Here is an 18638-nt window from a genome sequence, read left to right as displayed (position 1 = left end):
TTGTTAGGGTGTTTTTTTTTTAAAATTGAATTTATTCTTAAGGGAACCTGTTCACTTTTTATTATTGGTGAGATAAATGTGGGTTTCTAATTTATTAACAATTGTGCTAAGGCACTGAATTTCTGATTCCTGGGGGTTACTCTGCCACACAGCTTCATGCAGAAGAGCAAGGTGGGACAGCCCACTTGCATGTCATCAATAGCATCAGTGCCCTGCCAGCACAGGGCTTTGGGGATGGCTGGGACAGGGCACAAGACCACAGGGGACACCTGGAGCACAGTTTCTGTGTCTGTAGAACCAGTCATCAGGCTGGTGATGGGAGAACTCGGGGCTTTTAAATCTGGTTCTACTCTGAAAAGTAGGCTTGGCCTAGTGGCATTCATAGCCTCAGCAGATCTGCTGTGAATATTGGTGACAAAACCAGCTGTTGCTTCTGTTAGACCTGTAAAGCTTTTATGGGGAAAAGATGTACCGCATCCTACAGCAGCAAGGGGAGAATTTCTCATGGAGCCCTGCCCACAGAGGTATGAGTGGGACTGGCATGTCCCCAGAAACTACCAGCAACAGGGTTCAGTGAGGGGAAGGCAATGAAAGGTGGTGATAAAACCACGTAGCAGAGATACTGATACCTGCTCGGAGAAATACTACAAGCTGTGTTATGCTTCTAAACCCAGATTTTCATCTCATTTTTGGGTAGAGCTTTCTGTCAAGTGAAAATGAATCCTCAGGTTGGAGAACTCATCAGAGGTAAGCAAGGCAGGCAGGATTAATTTTGGCAAAGAATCTAAGAGATGGAGCAGGAGAGATTGCGTTGGGTAGACAACAGCCTGGAGTTTCACACCAGTTCTCACCAGGGAAGCAGGAAGGAAGTGGAAAGTGGCAGGAGACAAAGGACAGCCTGGAGGTTAGAGAAGAGATAAATAGGGATTGTGAGAAATAACACAAGCAAAAAGGCTAATGATGGATTTATGTGAGGCAGGAAGGCTAGAATGGGGAGCAAAGCTGTGGCTTAACTTTGTCAAAGGTGACATGAGGGCCAGAATTTTCCAAGCGCTGCTCAGGGGAGAGTGGAAGGGCTGGATTGTCGCTGTGTGTGGATTTCTGCCCATGTCGTGCACGGCTGCATTTACACGTTTAGTTCTTCAACAAACTTCCACTTTAATGCAGCAATTGGCCTCAACTTCTTAGCAGTGCCTCCACGTGCTGGCCCGCAGGCAGGTAGAGAGCAGAAATCCAGGGTTGCTGTAGCGATAATGTACCCACTGTGGGCTTTTGTACAAGAATACTTTGAAGCTGAGTGATACATCAGCACTTCTTTCAAGGAAATTGCCAAATGCCTTTATTACAACACTACCCCTGCTGCTGGCATTGTGGCTGCCCCTGTGTGTTTATAGGCACCGAAGACACTTTGACCACTTTGTCTTGATTTCATATCTGCAACTGTGAAAGTACGGATTCAAAATTTCTTGCTCTCTGCGAGGGGACAATGCCCTGAGCATCCTTTAAGAATATTTAAGGACTTTGACTGAGAAATGTGCATTTCCACTGAATTTTGTCTCTAAACACGAGGCCCAAATATACCCACGAGTCGTTCCACTCCACTATAGCTGTGTTCTTTCTGTGGTCATAATTATCGGGGGGAAAGAGGCCGTAAGGGGCTGTGGAGTTCTGCGGTGCCTCGATGGAGCCGCCTGCGGCACTCGGGGCCGTGCTGGCAGAGGGGGCTGCTGCCACCTCCGCACCGTGGGGGCCGCCTGTGCCCCTGTTCTTTTTGGGGCCATGAGGCCGGGCTCCCCCCGGGGCTGAGGCAGCGGCTCCGAGCTCGGCGCTCTGATGAGCATCGCTGCCGTCACTCCCGTGGAATCGTTTGCAGCGCCCGCTACCCGAGGGAAAGGGGCTAGCAGTCTCTCTGTGTGTGTAACCCTCTTCTTTGGATGCCGTCAACGCAGTTTGTTTGGGGGGCTTTAGGAGGTTTTGTTCGTGGCTCGTGTAACGCCCCGCTGCGCAGTGGGGGCGAGGGCAGCGCGGCGGCCGCCGCTCGGGGTGGATCCCCTCTCTCGGCCCGGGGGACACACGTGCACAGAAACTCCCGTTCCAGAGGCAATTCCTATTCCAGAGGCAATTCCCACCCGGCGGGGAGCGCGCGTGGGGCTGCAGAGCGCGGCCGCCCCCGCCCCGCGGGCGGCAGGTGGCCCCGACCCCCCGCCGGCGCCGCACGTCACTTCCTCGCAAACTTTCTTTCCCCGTAGCAGCTCCCTCCGCCAAAGTTGCCGGCGGCGGCCGCCCGGGCCGGGGAGGGCGTTGGGGGCCGGCCGGGCATGCCCGGCTCCCTGCGCCCGCCGGGGCACGGCCGGGCCGCCGCGGGCCGCCCGCGGCACCGTTAGCGCGGGGCGGCGGAGCCATGGCCCGCGACTGCGCCGCCCGCAGCCTGGACGGCATCGACCTGGCGGCGCTGCGGGTAAGGAGGGGGACGGGGGGGCTGCCCCGCGGCGGGAGCTGAAACCCCCTGGGTGACACCCCGACCCCGCTCCTCGCCTGTGCAGGGCTGCGCTAGGGCTTCGCCCCGCGCTTGTCGCCCTTGGTCGGAGGGGGTTTCGCTGGGAGAGGCGCCGGTGGCCGCGGGACAGCGGCAGGGACAGCGCGGCCGTGCCGCCCGTGCCCGCGCGGGGAGCGCAGATGCCCGAGCGGCGGCCGAGGGTCGCGGGCCCCTCGGGGGGAGCAGCCCCGGGCGGAGCAGCCTCGGGGCTCCCCGGGTCCCGGAGCCCGCGGGGTCCGGAGGTCGCGCTCCCTCCCGGAGCGATCGTCCCGCGGGAGCGCTGCGCTGCCCGGCCGGGAGCGCTTCACCGGAGAGGCGCGTTCCCCTGCCAGGGTAATGAATAATTCCTGCTGACGTTCCTAAAGGTGTTGAGAATGCTGTGGAGAGAAAACAACTGAGGAATTAGGATCTTCTGGAAGGAAGTGCGTGCGTGGGGGTTTGCCTTTTTTTGATCGAGGTTTGGGGTTTTTTTATTTTTGTTCTCCCAAAGCTAAAAAAGTCAGCATTCACCTAGTTTGCTATGAGTTTTTATGGTTATCCTCTTGTGTTTTGGGGTTTTTAATGTAATCCAAACTTTGGCCACGTTAAAAGCCGTGCTGTCAGTGTTTCATATTCACAGACAGGGCTGGGTACGATGCCCCCGAGTTCCACTTTGCCTTTTTACATAGAAGCTGACCACCTAGCAACCCTTCCAACCCAGGCAGGAGCACTCTCAACAGAAGAAGAGGGAAGAGTTCTATTGTGGCAAAAAGCGGTCATCCCCAGACAGTGAAACCAAAGCAGCTACTTTCTAAAAATATCAGGGAAAAAAAAAAGAGGGCTGGGAGAAGCCTTTGCAATAATCACATGGCAAGGAGGGTGTTCCAGACCAGAAGCAAAAAGAGGAAAGGCAGCAGGGACAGTAAAGTCTGTGAGAATGGCAAAAGGCTTCTGGCTAGGCAAGCAGAAGTTTAACCTGGCTCTGCTCAGGGGTGTAAGGCAAAGTAATGGAAGTTCTTCTTTAGAGCTTTAACAGATGAATCTCATCTCCTTAAATAAGTAAGAAAATCATGTAAGTTTGAAAAAGAGTAATGCTGCAAGGCAGACAACAGGCTTTGTGTCAGAACTGTCTGATTCAGAACCTCTGAAGGCTGAGAGCGTTGCAGGTTTTGGCCTCGACAGGGAAAGGGACAAATAGCTCCTTTCGGAGGAAACTTTTTAAGCACTCAGCAGCCTTAGTTTGGGGTTTGTGCTTGGTGGGAAATGAGAGGCAGGTGATGCTGAGCTGTGGAAATTATTTAAATACAGGTGCCTTACTTTTGCCTTGTCTGAGGTGTTCCTGGGCCCAGTGGGAGCTGCTTGGTGCTGTTCTGCTCTCACCAGCTGCAGGGAGATATGACTGTGATTGGCGTAATTTTCAAAGTGCATGAGCTGGCATTGCTCCTCTACAAATGGGTGTTTGTCAGGGCTGGAAAGAAGGGGGGCTGTAGTTTCCTGATATTGCTGGAGCATCTTGCTGGGGTGTTCTGCAGGGCTAAAAAACCCCTGAACTCTGCATTACATGCTGAGGTGCAGAGGTCCTGTAGAACAACTCATGCTTCAAACCCCTGTATCTTCTTTAGCTGCAGAGATGTGAAAAGTGCAATTTGATCAAGCTCTTGCTGTTTGTGTTGCTTTTCATTCTGCTGTGGGGAGGAGATAGATGTGGCCTGGGTGCCTCTGGGTCAGCAGTCTTGCTATTGCCTCCTGATTGCTCTGCAGATGACTTGCAGGAAAGCAAGGCGGCCACCATATGGTACAATGTATTACGGTAATTAACCTTAAAGTGATGAATGTTCAGGCCAGGATTTTGGCATCTGCCAAAGGGAACCTAGCAATTTGGCAGGTGCTGGCTGGTGAAGGGTTAGCTGGACCATGGGGCTTAAATGGTAGCTGAGAGGAAGCACTACATCAAAGATGATACCTAACTCCAAGATAATTAAGAAGTTGGTCCATTGTGAAAAATGCCAGCATTTACTGTGTGGTATCCAAGCAAACAAGGGCAATCCAAGGACCAAAGTCAGAGCCCGTATTAATATCCTTTATGACTCTTAACAAGGCTTGGTTCACTATGGTGTCCTGATTAAAACAAGAGAGATGGCCAAGTATTTTGGCTGCACTCAGAACTGAGGCAGCTTGAGATCTTAATGCTCAATTGGCTAGCAAGGGCATGGTAGGATTTTCACTGTATTAAAGTTGATGCTAATATTTGTTTAGATAATTGTTTGAGTTTTTCCTAGAGTGTCAGCAACCATTAGAAGCAAACTATTAGGATGCTAAATCAGAATGAAATTGATTGGAGGGGGAAAGAGAAGCTGATTTTGAGGCACCTTAGATTACTATACTTGCAAATAAATAAGCTTAGAGAAGAAGAGTGAGGACAGAGTACGCATTTAAGTGAGAGGGACAGTTGCAAACTCGGAGTTGAAAATGCAGTTCAGGTTCCTCTGGGTTTCTGTGCACTGTGAGCACTTCTTAATTCAGCAGTGCTGCTTTCTGCAGGAAAGGTGGGGAAATGGGGTGCTGCTTATGCTTCCCACAGAGTGCAGTAGATACTGTGCATGGAAGGCCTTGTCTGGAAGAGTTCCTTAAAGAGCTGCTCTGAGTTTCGCTGCATGGACCACGTGCAACCCGCAGCACAGTTCTGGGGGGAGGTTGCACGTGAAGCACAGGTTTGTACCACCCACCTGTTGCTTTAGAGGTAGCGATGGATTATTTGCTGACTTTTGCTCCAATAAAGCAAATGGTTCATTTATATCCAGACTAGAAAAAGGAAATTGAAGAAATGAGAAGGAAGCAAAGCACTTCAGAGATCGTGGTGTCGTAGGCATTCTTATACCCGTGCTTAACTCCGTATGCAAGGGTTCCCATTGATTTTGTTTAGTGTGAGGGCTTTTGGAATTAGGGGTTGAGTCTAGAAGGCCATGCCTTACTAACTTGTTTTAAAAATAAGAGACAGAACAGATCTTGATCTGGTTTATGCATTGCTTTTTAAAAAAGTCTTGTGAGGTTGACAGTCCTGGAAGTGTAAGATTAAAACTCGTTTAACTTAAAGGCAAAACCAGCTGAACTCATTAGTACTTTCAGCTGTGGAAGTCTGGGCTCTGTTGCACTGAAAGCTATTGCCATTTATCATTACAGTTGTGCCAGTAAAGGCAAAATCTGCTCAGAAAAAAAAGCCTGTATGTTTCCACTGGGATTTTGTTGAGGTAAACGTTTCCCTATCAGATATGAAGAAAGTATTACTTATATTAAAAGATGAACATATAAATGGAGTGGAGAAGTAGCTGGATACCTTTTAAAAAGGATTTTTTGCGACCAGGGTCACTGAAATTGTACTTCTGAGATTGTTTTTCTGTATCACATTCCTCAGCAGTACCAGTAAGCATCAACTGACATGACAGATTGCTGAAACAGATGTGGTAAAACTGACACATGGAGTTAATAATATTTTATATAAATCTCTCAATGATACCACAGCAAGAAATGAGTGGACTGATAAATGGCTTAGCCAGAAACGAAGAAACTGGTCTCTTGAGTTCTTAATGGTTTTATATAAATCTCTGAGTGAGTTTTAACTGAAGCACCGGATTTTTTAATGTGCTCAGTCATGCAGGAGCAAACATTGCCTGTGCCTTGCAACAAGATTGCCTGCCTGTATCTGAGGGGCTGCAGCATCTCATTGTTGGAGGAGAACATCTGCTGCAGGAGTTGGTTTTTGAGCAACTGATGCTATACTAGGAGGGTGGAAATTGGTTCATGTGTAATGGTACACTGATCATCTGACTTCATGAATCTTCTATGTAAATTAACAGCAATCTAGTTTGGGTTCAAAGCCAAGAGTTCAATAGATGAGTCAAATTCACTTTGTTATGTTTGCAGAGCAGGATGGTTGAGCATTCTCAGCCTGCCTGTAGTGTTATGGTTGCCTGGGATGGTGCATTTCCCTTCTGTAAGGTAACGGGGCTCAGATGCTTTATATAGTAATTCCTTCAATTCTCTAGTTTAGGTTTTTTCCTTCATTACATTGCTGGTGCCAAGTGTTTCATGGCAGAGGACAGCATCTTAGCCTCCAGGCTAGCTCAGTGTGGGAAGGCTTAGGAAGCCTGGAGGTTTTTCCTTATTCTACTACTAAACTGAGTCAGCAGTTGAATTCTTGTATTTTTCACACACCTTCGTTTATTTGTTGTATCTGCTGTATTGCCATGCAGATCTTCACTGAGTTATTTTGTGTATAGAGTTTTGAGCAACTTGACTGAAAACTTTAATATTAATGCATTTCTTATACTCTGGTTTGGCAATTGCCCCTTCAGTGTGTAATGCAGATCATTAGGAAATGTACCACAGACGTTTCATTTTGATTGTGTACAATTTCTCTCCTGTATGAAGTGATTGCCTTAATGCAAATAATGTTGTTTCTTCTGCTTTTTGCAGGACCCTGCGGGAATATTTGAACTGGTGCAGGTTGTTGGAAATGGAACATATGGACAAGTCTATAAGGTTTGGATGCATCTTTAAATTATAATGCAGTTCTTTATAAAGCTGTATTTCCTAAGGCAGAATGAGCAGCATTTAAGAAGATGGACAATATTGTTCCAGTAATAGCCTGGTTTATCTTGCTGTCTTTTTTCTGTGTAATGCAAAATGTTGTCACCTATGAAACTCTGTGCCCCTTCCTTCTGTCCTGTTTTCATGTCTCTCTGCTGCTGCAGGTCACATAAGTGTGTTGGCTTTTGTACTGACTTCCCTATGCCCTGTGGTTTTTTCTGTCCTACAGTTATTTTCTCATTTTCAAAATTATTAAATAGGTGTCTGGCACAAATTCACATCAGTGATGGCTGAATTTGGCCTGGATTGAGTGGAGCTCAAGACTCAAACAGCAGTGCTCTTCAAGATGAAGGTGTCATTAACTTTACCCTGCAGGCAGGCAATGATGTCTTTGATTTCCATCATTATCCTTGTTGCTGGGATATCAAAGCAGAACCCCCAGTCCAGAGGCTACAGCAATTAATGTTGTTTGCCATAACATAGTGCTATGTACACTGTGCAGTGCACACCTTCCTTTAGTTGTAAGAACTAGCCTAGAAAAGTGTTCTCTCAGTGTGAAGGCTTCCCTGAAAAGGCAAAATAGATGTGATTAAATAGGGAACTGAGTATGTGTTGTTCCCATTTGGAGAATGAAGACAGAGGAAGGAAAAGCCCGTGCTGCTGAACCCTTGGAGGGTACACCAGAAGAGTAGTGGCACTGGAATGAGTTGTCTGGTCTTGCTTCTCCCTCAGATCCCACTGCTGATAAATCCCTGTGTGGCAAGTCCCAGTGTTGGTGCAGACTCTTTGTGCTTTGATCCCTACTGCAGGAGGAAAGCAGAAGGGGCCCTGGTGTAGCAGTGCAGAACAGTTCTTTCTCCAGTGCCTGTGCACTTGAGTACATGCTACATTTTGGTGTCCATCCTCTGGTGGCAGATCTGCTGTAATTACATTTTGCTTTCCCTTTCAAGCTATGGATACTCTTTCAAAGGTTCTGGAAAATGTTTTACAGAAGCAGTTCTGGGAAGTTTGTGTTTTCCCATACTACCCTTTTTTTTTTTTATGTCAGAAGCAGGATCTTTCTCATGTAACTCTTTGCAGTGGCTAAGTCTTTGTTGTTTCTGAGGTTGTCATTCAGATACTGAATTTACTAAATTAAAAATAGAGGCTCGGGGGTTCACATGGATAGATTAGAAGCCAGGAAACATTCAGGGGTGCTGCTGTCAGTGTAATCACAATTTTCTATCTGTAAAAAGATCCCAAAGCTCCTGAAGTTCTGTGAAATAGTTGCCTTTCTTTTTGTATCTGGATTTATTTTATATCGGGAAAGAAAAATTTCAGTCCAGTCATATTTTAAGGATGTTGAGAGTGAATCAGCTGCTTAATCATAGCAAAAACAGGAAGGAGCAACACAGTTTGCTTCTCTGCTGCAGAAGAAAATATTTTGAGCTGTCGTGTAACTCACTAGAATGTTAGTTGCCAAAATGTGTAAGAAATATTGACAATGACAATTCAAAATTGCACCTAAAAGCTGCTCTCCACTGAGCATGCAAGAGACCAGGGTCTGACAGCTCTGGGAAATGAGTGATTTGAGTCTCAGCTCATTCTGCACTTGGACTGGCTGGAACATCTAAGCAAGGCACTGAGAGAAGGGGTGTAACAAGGCTGGGGGCTCTGAGGGTAAGCTTTGTGCACATGCATCGTGCACTGGAGACCTGGTGGACTGTGTAGCCCTGGCTCCATGCAAGCACACCCATAACTAAGGCTTTGTTCCTGTAAATATGTGTGATCACTGAATGTGGGGTGTTCTGTCGAGGCTCGCTCAGGGGCTGGAGCTGCTCTTTGCAGGAGGATGGCAGTGAGCTGTGCAGTTGAAGAAGACAGATGATGACAGCTGAGCTGAACAGATACAAAAAGCATACTCCACACTGCTGGCAGTCTCTGTTGTGAACAGTTTTTCCACAGTCCAAAGCTCCAGTGTGTTTGGAAATCCTCCTGCAGAAGATGCTGAGTTGAATGTGCTCAGGTGGTATCTTGCTTCGTGGTATCTCCCTAGTGCTGGCCTTGCAACCAGAGCAAATGTCTGTTTTCTCTGAAGGAGAACAGCTGCAGTGGAACAACTGCTTCTGCAATGGCCATGAGAAGTTGGGCTGTGATATTCACTTTTCCTTTTCACTTCTGTGTAGTATGTCATCTGATCTATATAATGGATCTGATAGACTGAAGGGATGGAATTTTGGGATAATTTTGTAGTTTGTCTAGTATAGGCTTGTGATCATAAATAAGTTATAAAGTAATCTCTGTTATCCACATACCATACTCATATCATTAGAGCACGTTTTGTTTCTTTCTCTGGAGGTGTCAAAATCTTCCATATGTTCAGACACTACACATAGGAGTTTCCACATAATCAAAGAAAAACCTATTTCAGGCTAAATAAACTATGTCCAGAATTACTAAATTGCTTTGTTGGCTGCGAAGATGATTCATATTTTAATATATGCAGCTCCATAAAAGTGAAAATAAAATTTTGAGGATTCATCATTAGATTTGGAAAACAATGTTTAGCAGTTTTATTGAAGGAGAGTGTTATTCATACTGAATTATTCCAGACCAGTTCCAGTTCAGTGTCTTTTAAAATTAAATGGAAGAGGTATAAATTGTACACATGATAATGTTAGAGCTGTGTAGGAATGTTGTAAAGTTGGAATTTGCATATAATAATTGACTAAAAGTGAGAAGGTTTTTTGACAACTTATGAAGTGGTAGGATGTAAATATGCCAGTACTGGCAACTTCAGCCTTTTGTAAATTATGAATTAGATATAAAAAATCAGGTGGTACCCAGAATTCATGAGACTTAGGCTTCGTTACCTCTTGAAATGACAGAGCTAACCATCATCTAGTGATGGTTTCCAGGTGCTGAAATCTGAAGAACAGCACTGTGTAAGAGGAAATTCAGAATAATGCCATGGAAGGTGGTGGCAGAGGGTCGTCCCTGAAGGCAGTTGGAAATAGTGTGTTTGCTGGTGGTTGGAGAAGTATGAGTATTGTCTCTTTCATGCCTTTGTTCCCCAAACCTTGAAGATTGTGTCCAGTCTCTGCACTACCTCCATTGAGTGCAGACAGGAAAGAGAAGTTTCTGAACATGCCATGCACTACTTTTCACAAGGGCTGTCCATCCTCCCAGAAACCCGCGAGGCCAGGGACCACAAAGAGCGGGGTTGCTCTCCAGAGTATGAGGGTCAGCGTGTTGGAGGTTTTTTTAGAGCTGCTGATCATTAAGGACGTTAGGGCAGAGCAAAGTGTTTGTGTCATCTGGGAGGAAGTGAGATGGCTGAAGGTGTCACCTGCCAGTTCTTGGGATCTGCTTCCTCCCTGGAAGTTCCAGTTGCCTTGGAACTCTGTCTCACAGGCTACCTGGGGAATCTTGAAGTGGCCATTGTTTGGGATGGCAGTAAAACTGCACAAAACTATCTAGGGGATTTATAAACACCTTTTTTTTTTTTTTTTTTATTTCCTAGTAGTTGCTGCTGTCGTGACATGGTGTGATGTTAAAGCTGGAACTTTTGAAAGCATCATGAAGCCCCTGGCTGTGTGGGCTGCTCTTAGTGTGCTTGTGGGGGTGTCTTGCAATGTAGGTGTGGCTGTTGAGACCTGGCACTGTTGTCATTTGAGTAATTCTTTGCCTACTCCCATTACCCCCAGAAGTTTAACTGCATGGATGCCTTGTTTTCTTCCCATGGTTGGACTCTCTGGGTCTGAAGCACTGGATAGTGAATGTGCATCACCCTTGATGTAGAACAGTTGTATCTTGGTCTGTGCTTGTGCATTTAGTAATAACTGTAAGTTTGAGGGAAATGAAATATTTTTTACAAAGATTTCAACTGTTAGTTTCATATTCTTTGATCAGAGGTGTGTCTTCTGTAGGAGCCTGTTAATGCATTTTCTATCTTACGATTTTCAATGCAAGGTCATCTTTCTGTTGTTAAAGGGGGAAAGAGAGACATGGAGCCAATTGCGGTGGTTGCCATTTTTGAAGTGTTTAGGTCACAATTCCTCTTGAGCTCTGGAAGAGGCTGTGATGGTCTGAGTTTATAGCTGCTTTGTTTTTTAAGTTATCAAGATAAAGAGGAATTTCTCCTAATTCTACTCATTTAACCATGCTCTGAGAGTCCTCTTCCTTCTAAAAAAGTTTTCATGGGCCAAACGAGGTCAGCAACAGCATCTGTGCAATCTGCTTGCTTTCTGATTTCGAGAGGCACCTGATTGGAGCTTTTGTCTTCCTTTGTTTTGATGATGTGGATTAGCCCTCTCCTGGGCTCAGCATTTTTGAGTGGCCTAGGGAAGGAGAGGTCAGTGTCTGGATAGTTCCAGGGGCTGATGTTTTTTGGCATATGATCTTGCAGGCTGACGATAAACCCTGACAGATTTGCAGCTCTGTGTATCCAAAACAGTTGTATTTTTAAGGGAGTCTGAGGGCACAGAGAACTTGAGAGAGGTGCTCTGGTTTGGGACTGTGAGAGTCTAAGGGGAAGATGTGGTTTCCCAGTAATGATGAAGCACTGATGAAGAAGCAGTGCTGTTGCTGAGGCTGAGCAAGGGTGGAAGCAGCCCTGCCTTCTTGTAGTGCCTCTGCACAGCTAATATTTTTATTTCTATGCAGTCACATCAGAATTTGTGTACAAAAAGGAAGCAGGTCTGAGTAAGGAAGTGTATGGGATTTTGGTTGGGTTTTTTTTTTTTGAACACAGCTGCTTCTTGGTGTTGAATTGTTCTTCAGTTGCTGACATGAGTTATCAGTTACTTTGCTGTTCATGTACAGTGGCAGGAGTGTAGCAAAGCATAAATGTGACTTTTCAGTTTATCCTAAACAATTTGAAAGTCTGCTAAATTCTTCATAATTCATTTCATTGAATGACTGGCTGAAATACTTGAGACCAAGTTGGGAGTGGCGAGGGGAAGCAACATGTTTTTTTTTGAGACTGGGTACTGCCTGGAAAGAATCACTGGACCGTGCTAAGTTATGAAGTGTTGTAGTCTGTGGACTTTATTGAAAACCTTAATTGATGGTAACACCTCAGGCAGCGACTGGAAGCATAAATGTAAGAAACTGTACAGTTATGTTCAATGTAATCCAGATGGTGAATGTGTATAAGATGAAAATTTCAAAACTGTCTCTTCTGTGGGTGGCTCAGGAGTAACCCCCTTCAGAAGTTTGTGTCTCAGGGTTGAAATGCAATTTCAGAGTCTCTGAACCACCACAAAGACGTTAAAAATGTCATGTAATCTTGGGTTGTTTTGTTATCGTTTGTGGTCAGTTACAGTTTTCAAGCCAATCATAGTCTTCAAAGCTCTGAGATTTTGATGAGTCAAGTTGGGAAATCAGTTGTACTCTGTAGAAATGACAAAATTCTACTTTCTGTTTCACTACCAGTTGATACAAGTGCTTGTTCATCTATCCATTTTCTTTATTTGGGGTTTTAGTAGCATAGCTGATTATCTTGTCCACATGAAAAACTAGTTAATTACAGTAGACAGCAGTGTATAAAGACATATTGCTGCAGTGTAGAGGATGGAGTCAACAACTTATTGTGCAGATCCTTGGTTCACTAGTGCAAGCAAATAACAGAGATGTTCTGCTGCTTCTGGCAACAGGGATCTCTTGCAGGAATAAGTCTGAGCTTAATATGTGCTACTGCCGTTGTAATAAAATGCTCTGAAATACTGTGGTGCTTATGAACAGGTTGCCTTGAAAACTGAAGCGTGCATGGCTGTAATACCATTAATACACTGGAGAGATGTGAGTTGGCGTTTCAGTGCTTAGCTTCTTCAGGCCTCTGATTTTTAATAACACCCATGAAGTGTGCATACTGCTAGGTGTGTTTCTTCCTCTTCTCTAAGTTGTCTGCAACTCTGAAATACACTCTCATAAAGGTCTCCTTAATGCTTCCACACCACCGTTTTCCTTTTCCTTCCCCATCAGAAGAAATGTGGAGTTGGCAGTGCACCCATGATGCAAGGAGGGCAAACCATGCCTTGAACTGTGTCAGCAAGAGCACAGCAAGCAAATCAGGGGTTGTGATTATTTCCCCTGCTCTTGTTAGGCCACACTTGGAATGCAGTGTCCCATCTTTGCTCTCCTGGTTCCAGAGAGACTTTGGGAAACAGAGAGGATGAAACAAAGGGCCACTAAAACATTTAGAGGGTTGAAGAAGGAAAGGCTGAAGGAGATGGACTTTTTCGACCTAGGGAAGAGAAGGTCAGGGACAGTTTAGTTCGTCTTCAAATGCTCCAATGGTGGTTTGTATAGAAGATGCACAGGACTAATGTGGGTTGCTCAAGAGAAATTCCATCTGGATGTAAGAAAAAAAATTCTGTACTGTGAGAACAAGTCACAATTGAAATAAGTTTCCTAAGGTGGTGGTGGAGTCACCCTTGTTGGAAACATCAAATACTCTTTGACATTGTCTTGGGTTAACCTAAGTTAAGGCCCTGCTTTCAACAGAAGGTGGGACTGTATGTTCCTAGAGATCTTTTCCAATCTTGATTTGAGTACAAGACATATGATCTCAGTGGAGAGAACACACCTACTGGATTGTGAATGATCAACTTGGAGGATAGAAAAAAAAAAAAGTAGGGGAAATTACTTTTATTGGGATATATATATATATATATAAAATAAGTAGTATATGGTATGTATTCAGTCATCAGAGCCAGGAGCATTTTAGTGCTGGGGTTTTTTGGCTTTTGGGGTTGTTTTCTTTTTTCTAAATCTTGGCTTCCCTGCTTATTTGCATGGCAGTGCCAAACTGTGTTCAGTACTGGAATTTAAAATAATGGATCATACATGCGAAATTAATTAGCAAATTGTGAAGTCCTGGTTCTAGTTAGTGAATATTTCAGAGGGACTCAATTAAGATTCTTAAGAGCGAGACTAGTTTATCAAAAATAGAAGAGTAAGGATGTGAGAAAACCTCTCAGCTACGGACTGCCTCTATACAATAAAGGCTCTAACTGAACAGAGCAGTGTACAATAATTAGATGTGCCATATCAGCCATTAGAGAGTAGTAAAATCCTTGCAAATAATTTCTTGGCAGGCCTGGTGCTTACAGCTCCTCCATGTTTTGGACCTGAAAGTCCATATGGGAGACTACAAAGCATTTTCATCCTAAACGGGTGTCATTTTGAGCTCACGTTGCATAACACCTCAGATTTTGGCACTGGGTCATGCTATTTTGAAGGTAAGGGAACATGCTAAAAATGCACTGGTGATAATGTGAGTACAGTAGGAAATAGTTCAAGCTCTTAATTCCCTGCCCAAGCACTTTGCTGTGCTTGAAGCACCTCACTAGTGACATTGATTTCAGTACTCCTGAGCGCTCAGTACCAACCAGAATCATGCCAGTGTGAAGATGCACATCAGAGTGACCAGAGCTTCATGTGTCTGAGTTTGCAGTATATATATTGTGACCCTGTTCTGAAGGAAGATTTTTATCTCTGTGTTGAACATGGTCTCCAGTACTCCTGTACCAGTAGTGCTTTGTTACAGGTGTCACTGGAAGATCCAGCAGCAGAAATGTTGGTCCACAGAGAGGCAGATTCTCCCACTGAGGTCTGTTTTCCGTGGGTTGGATGTCACGCAGCATTTCCAGCATGCCCAGACCAGTGATTGTGGACAGTGGGACTGCTCACTTTAGCTCTTGTTTCACTTCAGCAACTTGAGCTCTGAAGTCTCCTGCTAAGGTGACTGCTGCACTGGCACTGTGACCATGAGCTCAGGCTTGGTTGAACTCTGTCCTACCTCTGACTTTCCCCCTTTCACCTTTTTCTGTTTGCCCCAGTACCTGATCAGTCTCTCTGGTGGATTTTTCTCCTTCAAGTAGAAAGGATTCTGCTTGAACTGCAGAATGCATCTGTAGTTCATTTTGCCCTCAGTTATGTATCTTCACTGCAGAGTTGAGCTTGCATTAACTCCTCTCAGTCAGCCTGGCTGTGTGAGAGCAAGCGTGCCATGAAATAACACTGTAAGAGCAGCTGTTGAGCTGCAGCTGTAGAGAGGTAATTTTTACTCTGGGAGCAGTTAAAAGCACTACCATGCTTTTGCCAGAAATGTTTCATGTGTCCTCAGTACTTGAGCTAAGGGCAGTGCTTGAGATAGGACTCAAGCAAGCTGGTGGCAGCAGCCAGCCCTTTGTTCAGTGTTGCTTTTCTGAAGCAAACAGAAGTAAATAGTACTAAAGATTTGGCTTTGTTTGTTATTTGGATGAAGTTGTGAGCCTGGTAACTTGTCCTGCAAACGACATACTGATTTATGGCTGACTGAAGGTTGCACAGAAGTCTGCCAAGTCAGACCATTGGTGAGACTGTTGGTGCTGGGGATGAGGAGTGCTGGAACAAGACGGGTGTTCCTTGGGCAGTAAGCGCAGATGCAAGTCAGCTCCTTGTCCCATCATAATGAAGTTTCCATTAAGTGGTTTGCAATTCTATTGCATCCAGTTTCTACTGGATTGTAGTCTGTTTGATTGGGTTGGATTTCTATTGGATTCTAATCCAATTTCTATTGTAAAATTCATAAATGTGATAAAATTATGCATCTCCTGTCTGGTATTCAGCTGTTCTCAGGCTGCTGGCCAGCGGTAATTTTCTTGGCCTGTACAGACCTGTGAATATGGATATTGGGAATAAAATTCAAGAAGAAACTATTTTTCAGCTGTTTGCATTATACTTTATTATTTTTTCAAAGCCCTTGTGTGTTATAAGTCTGCCCTTGTAACTTACTGACTTTGTGGGATTCCCAAAAGGTTTTCAAGATTTGCTTTAGAAGCATCTTTTCAAAGGTCATTTCTTCCCCATCCCCTTCTTCCTCCCAGTGAAAACATGAAGTTTTAGTAACTTCTGACATCTTAAGAGAGCGAGCAATTCAGAAGACACACTTTGTAGCAAACTGTGACCTTTTCACTGTCCTGCACAAGTAATGTTATTAGTTCCTGTGTAACAGCTGGCATGTGATCTGTGGCAGTGCTTTTAGGTGCTCCTGGCACATAAGAAATACACTTTTACATGAAGGTAGGAGAGGGAGTGGGCAGCTGTGGCTCAAGAGATCTTACTACTCTTCATTCCTCTTGTCATTGGCAAGAAACACATGAATTTGCTGGAAATGGAGCTGTCCTTAGGAGTGTAGCTGTGAAAATGGAGACAGCCCTTGTTTTTGTAAAGCATCTTAGGGTTCTGGTTGAGAGGAATCAGTGTGCTTATGGAGGTGATTTGTGAGAATTGGTTAGCAGCCACTTACTGAACAACATGCTGTTTGCAAACGGTTTCACTTGAATCCAAACATGAGTTCAACAGAACTCTTAGTGGGAAAATTTCAAGAAATGAGTTGGCTTTCATTTTCAAACTTTGCTTTAGAAAACGTCAAAACAGTGCATTTAATTTGCTTCATTTGAACATGCATTTCAGTTTAGCAGGATGTTTAATATTTCATAGATTGTCTTTAGTATTGCATACTTGGGGGAAAAAGTACTATCATACTGAAATAATTTGGCATTAACAAAATAAATGTGAGTAATAATGTGAATTCTTCTGACTTTCCATTCTGTGAGGAGTGTTTACAACCAAAAGTGAGACCGATTGGAAACTACTGACATTTTGTTGATGTTTACTGATTACTGGAATTTACTAAATTCTATTTTCTGAATGTGCAGTTGCTACATCTGATATCAACTTTTTTAATGCAATTTTTTCTTATATCTCTTTTGTTAGAAATGTAAACATTTAGAGGAAAAGGGCATAAGAGAAATGTGTGATGACCTTCTGAAAGGAAAATTCCTCAAGTTCAGTAAAATATAGATATATTTCTTCTTTATTATGCTGAATTTTAGCATGGCTTTTCCCCAGTATTTAAAAGTAACAAAAGAGTAACTAGCATACTGATTATCTCTGCTGTAGTAGATTTGTCTACTTTTGTTTTACTCTTGGCTTTAAACCTGTGAACAATTATACTAAAATATGCAACAAAACCAACATAAAATAAATATGCATATGACTTAGATAATGGATTCTCAAATGTATTATTTATACAGATTGTTCATAATGTTGTCTTTTTATATGGAAAAAGGAAAGACCTAGCAAAAAATGTTTTTGCTTTAATATTTGCTTTTTGCAGTCTAGCATGAAATATTTATCGTAACAGGCTTCTTGCAAACATTTTCCCCCCAGAAGCCAAATCATATCAGTAGATATCTGATTGCCCTTTATTAGTAAAAGTTAGGTATTGTGGGCCAGCATAACCCTCCTGCTTTGAAAATCAGATTACTGTGGTGGAGTCTTCCAGTTTTCCTGTGTGTGCATTTTGACCTGCAGAAGGGGGCAGGCAGTGCTGGTACATGATTGGGGTGCACCACACCATTCATCCTGTGGGATCCCTTTCTGATGAAGGGTGATTTGCTTCTAGAGACATTAGAATATGTTTTGTCATCTCTCCCAGTGGAAGGTGGCCAACTTTTGCAGGCAGGCACATTAGCAGTTGGGGCACAGGGTGTGCCCAGTGAACCCAGCAGCTGGGAATCCTGGGATGGCTTGGACGTCGTGGAAGGGGTACGTGCCAGTGAGTGTGGTGCACTCAGGGCACACTGGGCTTTTTGTGTGTGTGCAGATCAGCCTAAGTAGGTCTGACGTTTCCCAAATGCGTTGAGCTCCTGGCTCACATGCTGCTGGGTAGGTGTGCACGTGCACAGGGCATAGCAGATATTGCTGGATGCCCAGTTGGGATGGTTTCCTTGGCAGAAAAAGAGCTTGCACATGGAGAAGCTGCATGTGTTGTAGCGTGCTCTCCATAAGTATGCCTGAAAATGAAGAAAGGATGAAGGAATAAGGAGGTGCACTAACTTTCCTTTCTTCTGGACACTTGAGAGTTTTCAGTCAGAACTGTTTTGAATAGAGGAAGTCGCAAAACAAAGGCTGGAAACTCAGGTCCCGAATCCCACAGGCTGGAGAATAAAGGTTAGGATTTGGGATTCACCCTCTTCCTTTCCTTGCATTATGGTGGTCTCTAGGTACCCACCTGATGGAAGACTTTGCATGGCCTGTATCCATGGCTTGCATTGATGGAGTTAAGAGTATTTTCATGTTGGTACAGGAATCGGCACACATGACATTGCATGAATGATCAGGTTTCTTCCTGTGTTTGCAAAGCAACAAGTGCATTCGTGAAGCAGTTCAAATAATACAGCGAGTTTCTGGTCAGGCTGTATAACATCATTTGGCTTCTGGCATCTGCCAAAGTCTCAGTTCTCTGACAAGGAACAAAAGAAAATCACCTTATCAGCGCTGGATGATGGTCGAGGCCTGCGTGGCACTTGCCCTGTCATGCAGATGGGGTTTGAATGTTGTAGTGAGTACATTAAATACAACCTGGCTGTCTGAGCTTTTGTGGTTGCTGTATCCTGCATTCTTTACATTACTGAGTTCTGGCAGACTACTCCCTTTTGATGTTATTAATATTAAAATAGTTTATTCGTTCTATTACAAAGATATCCTTCTAGTCCAACTCTGA

General features: G+C 44.4%; 1 protein-coding gene across 2 annotated transcripts in view; it reads left to right on the top strand.

The window, feature by feature from the left end:
* Positions 1–2387: 2387 nt before the first annotated feature.
* The window catches only part of NRK (Nik related kinase), a 94460-nt gene continuing 78209 nt past the window's right edge, over positions 2388–18638 (top strand). For both annotated transcript variants that reach the window (XM_032702206.1, XM_032702204.1), the window contains exons 1-2: positions 2388–2458; positions 6989–7054. In XM_032702206.1, the coding sequence (XP_032558097.1) occupies positions 2402–2458; positions 6989–7054 (123 nt within the window). In that variant the 5' untranslated portion in view covers positions 2388–2401. The remainder of the gene's footprint in view (positions 2459–6988; positions 7055–18638) is intronic.

This window comes from Chiroxiphia lanceolata, chromosome 14 (assembly GCF_009829145.1).
Source record: "Chiroxiphia lanceolata isolate bChiLan1 chromosome 14, bChiLan1.pri, whole genome shotgun sequence".
Lineage (NCBI taxonomy): Eukaryota > Metazoa > Chordata > Aves > Passeriformes > Pipridae > Chiroxiphia > Chiroxiphia lanceolata.
Note: the sequence above shows the minus strand (reverse complement) of the source record. Positions and strands in the feature narration are given on the sequence as shown.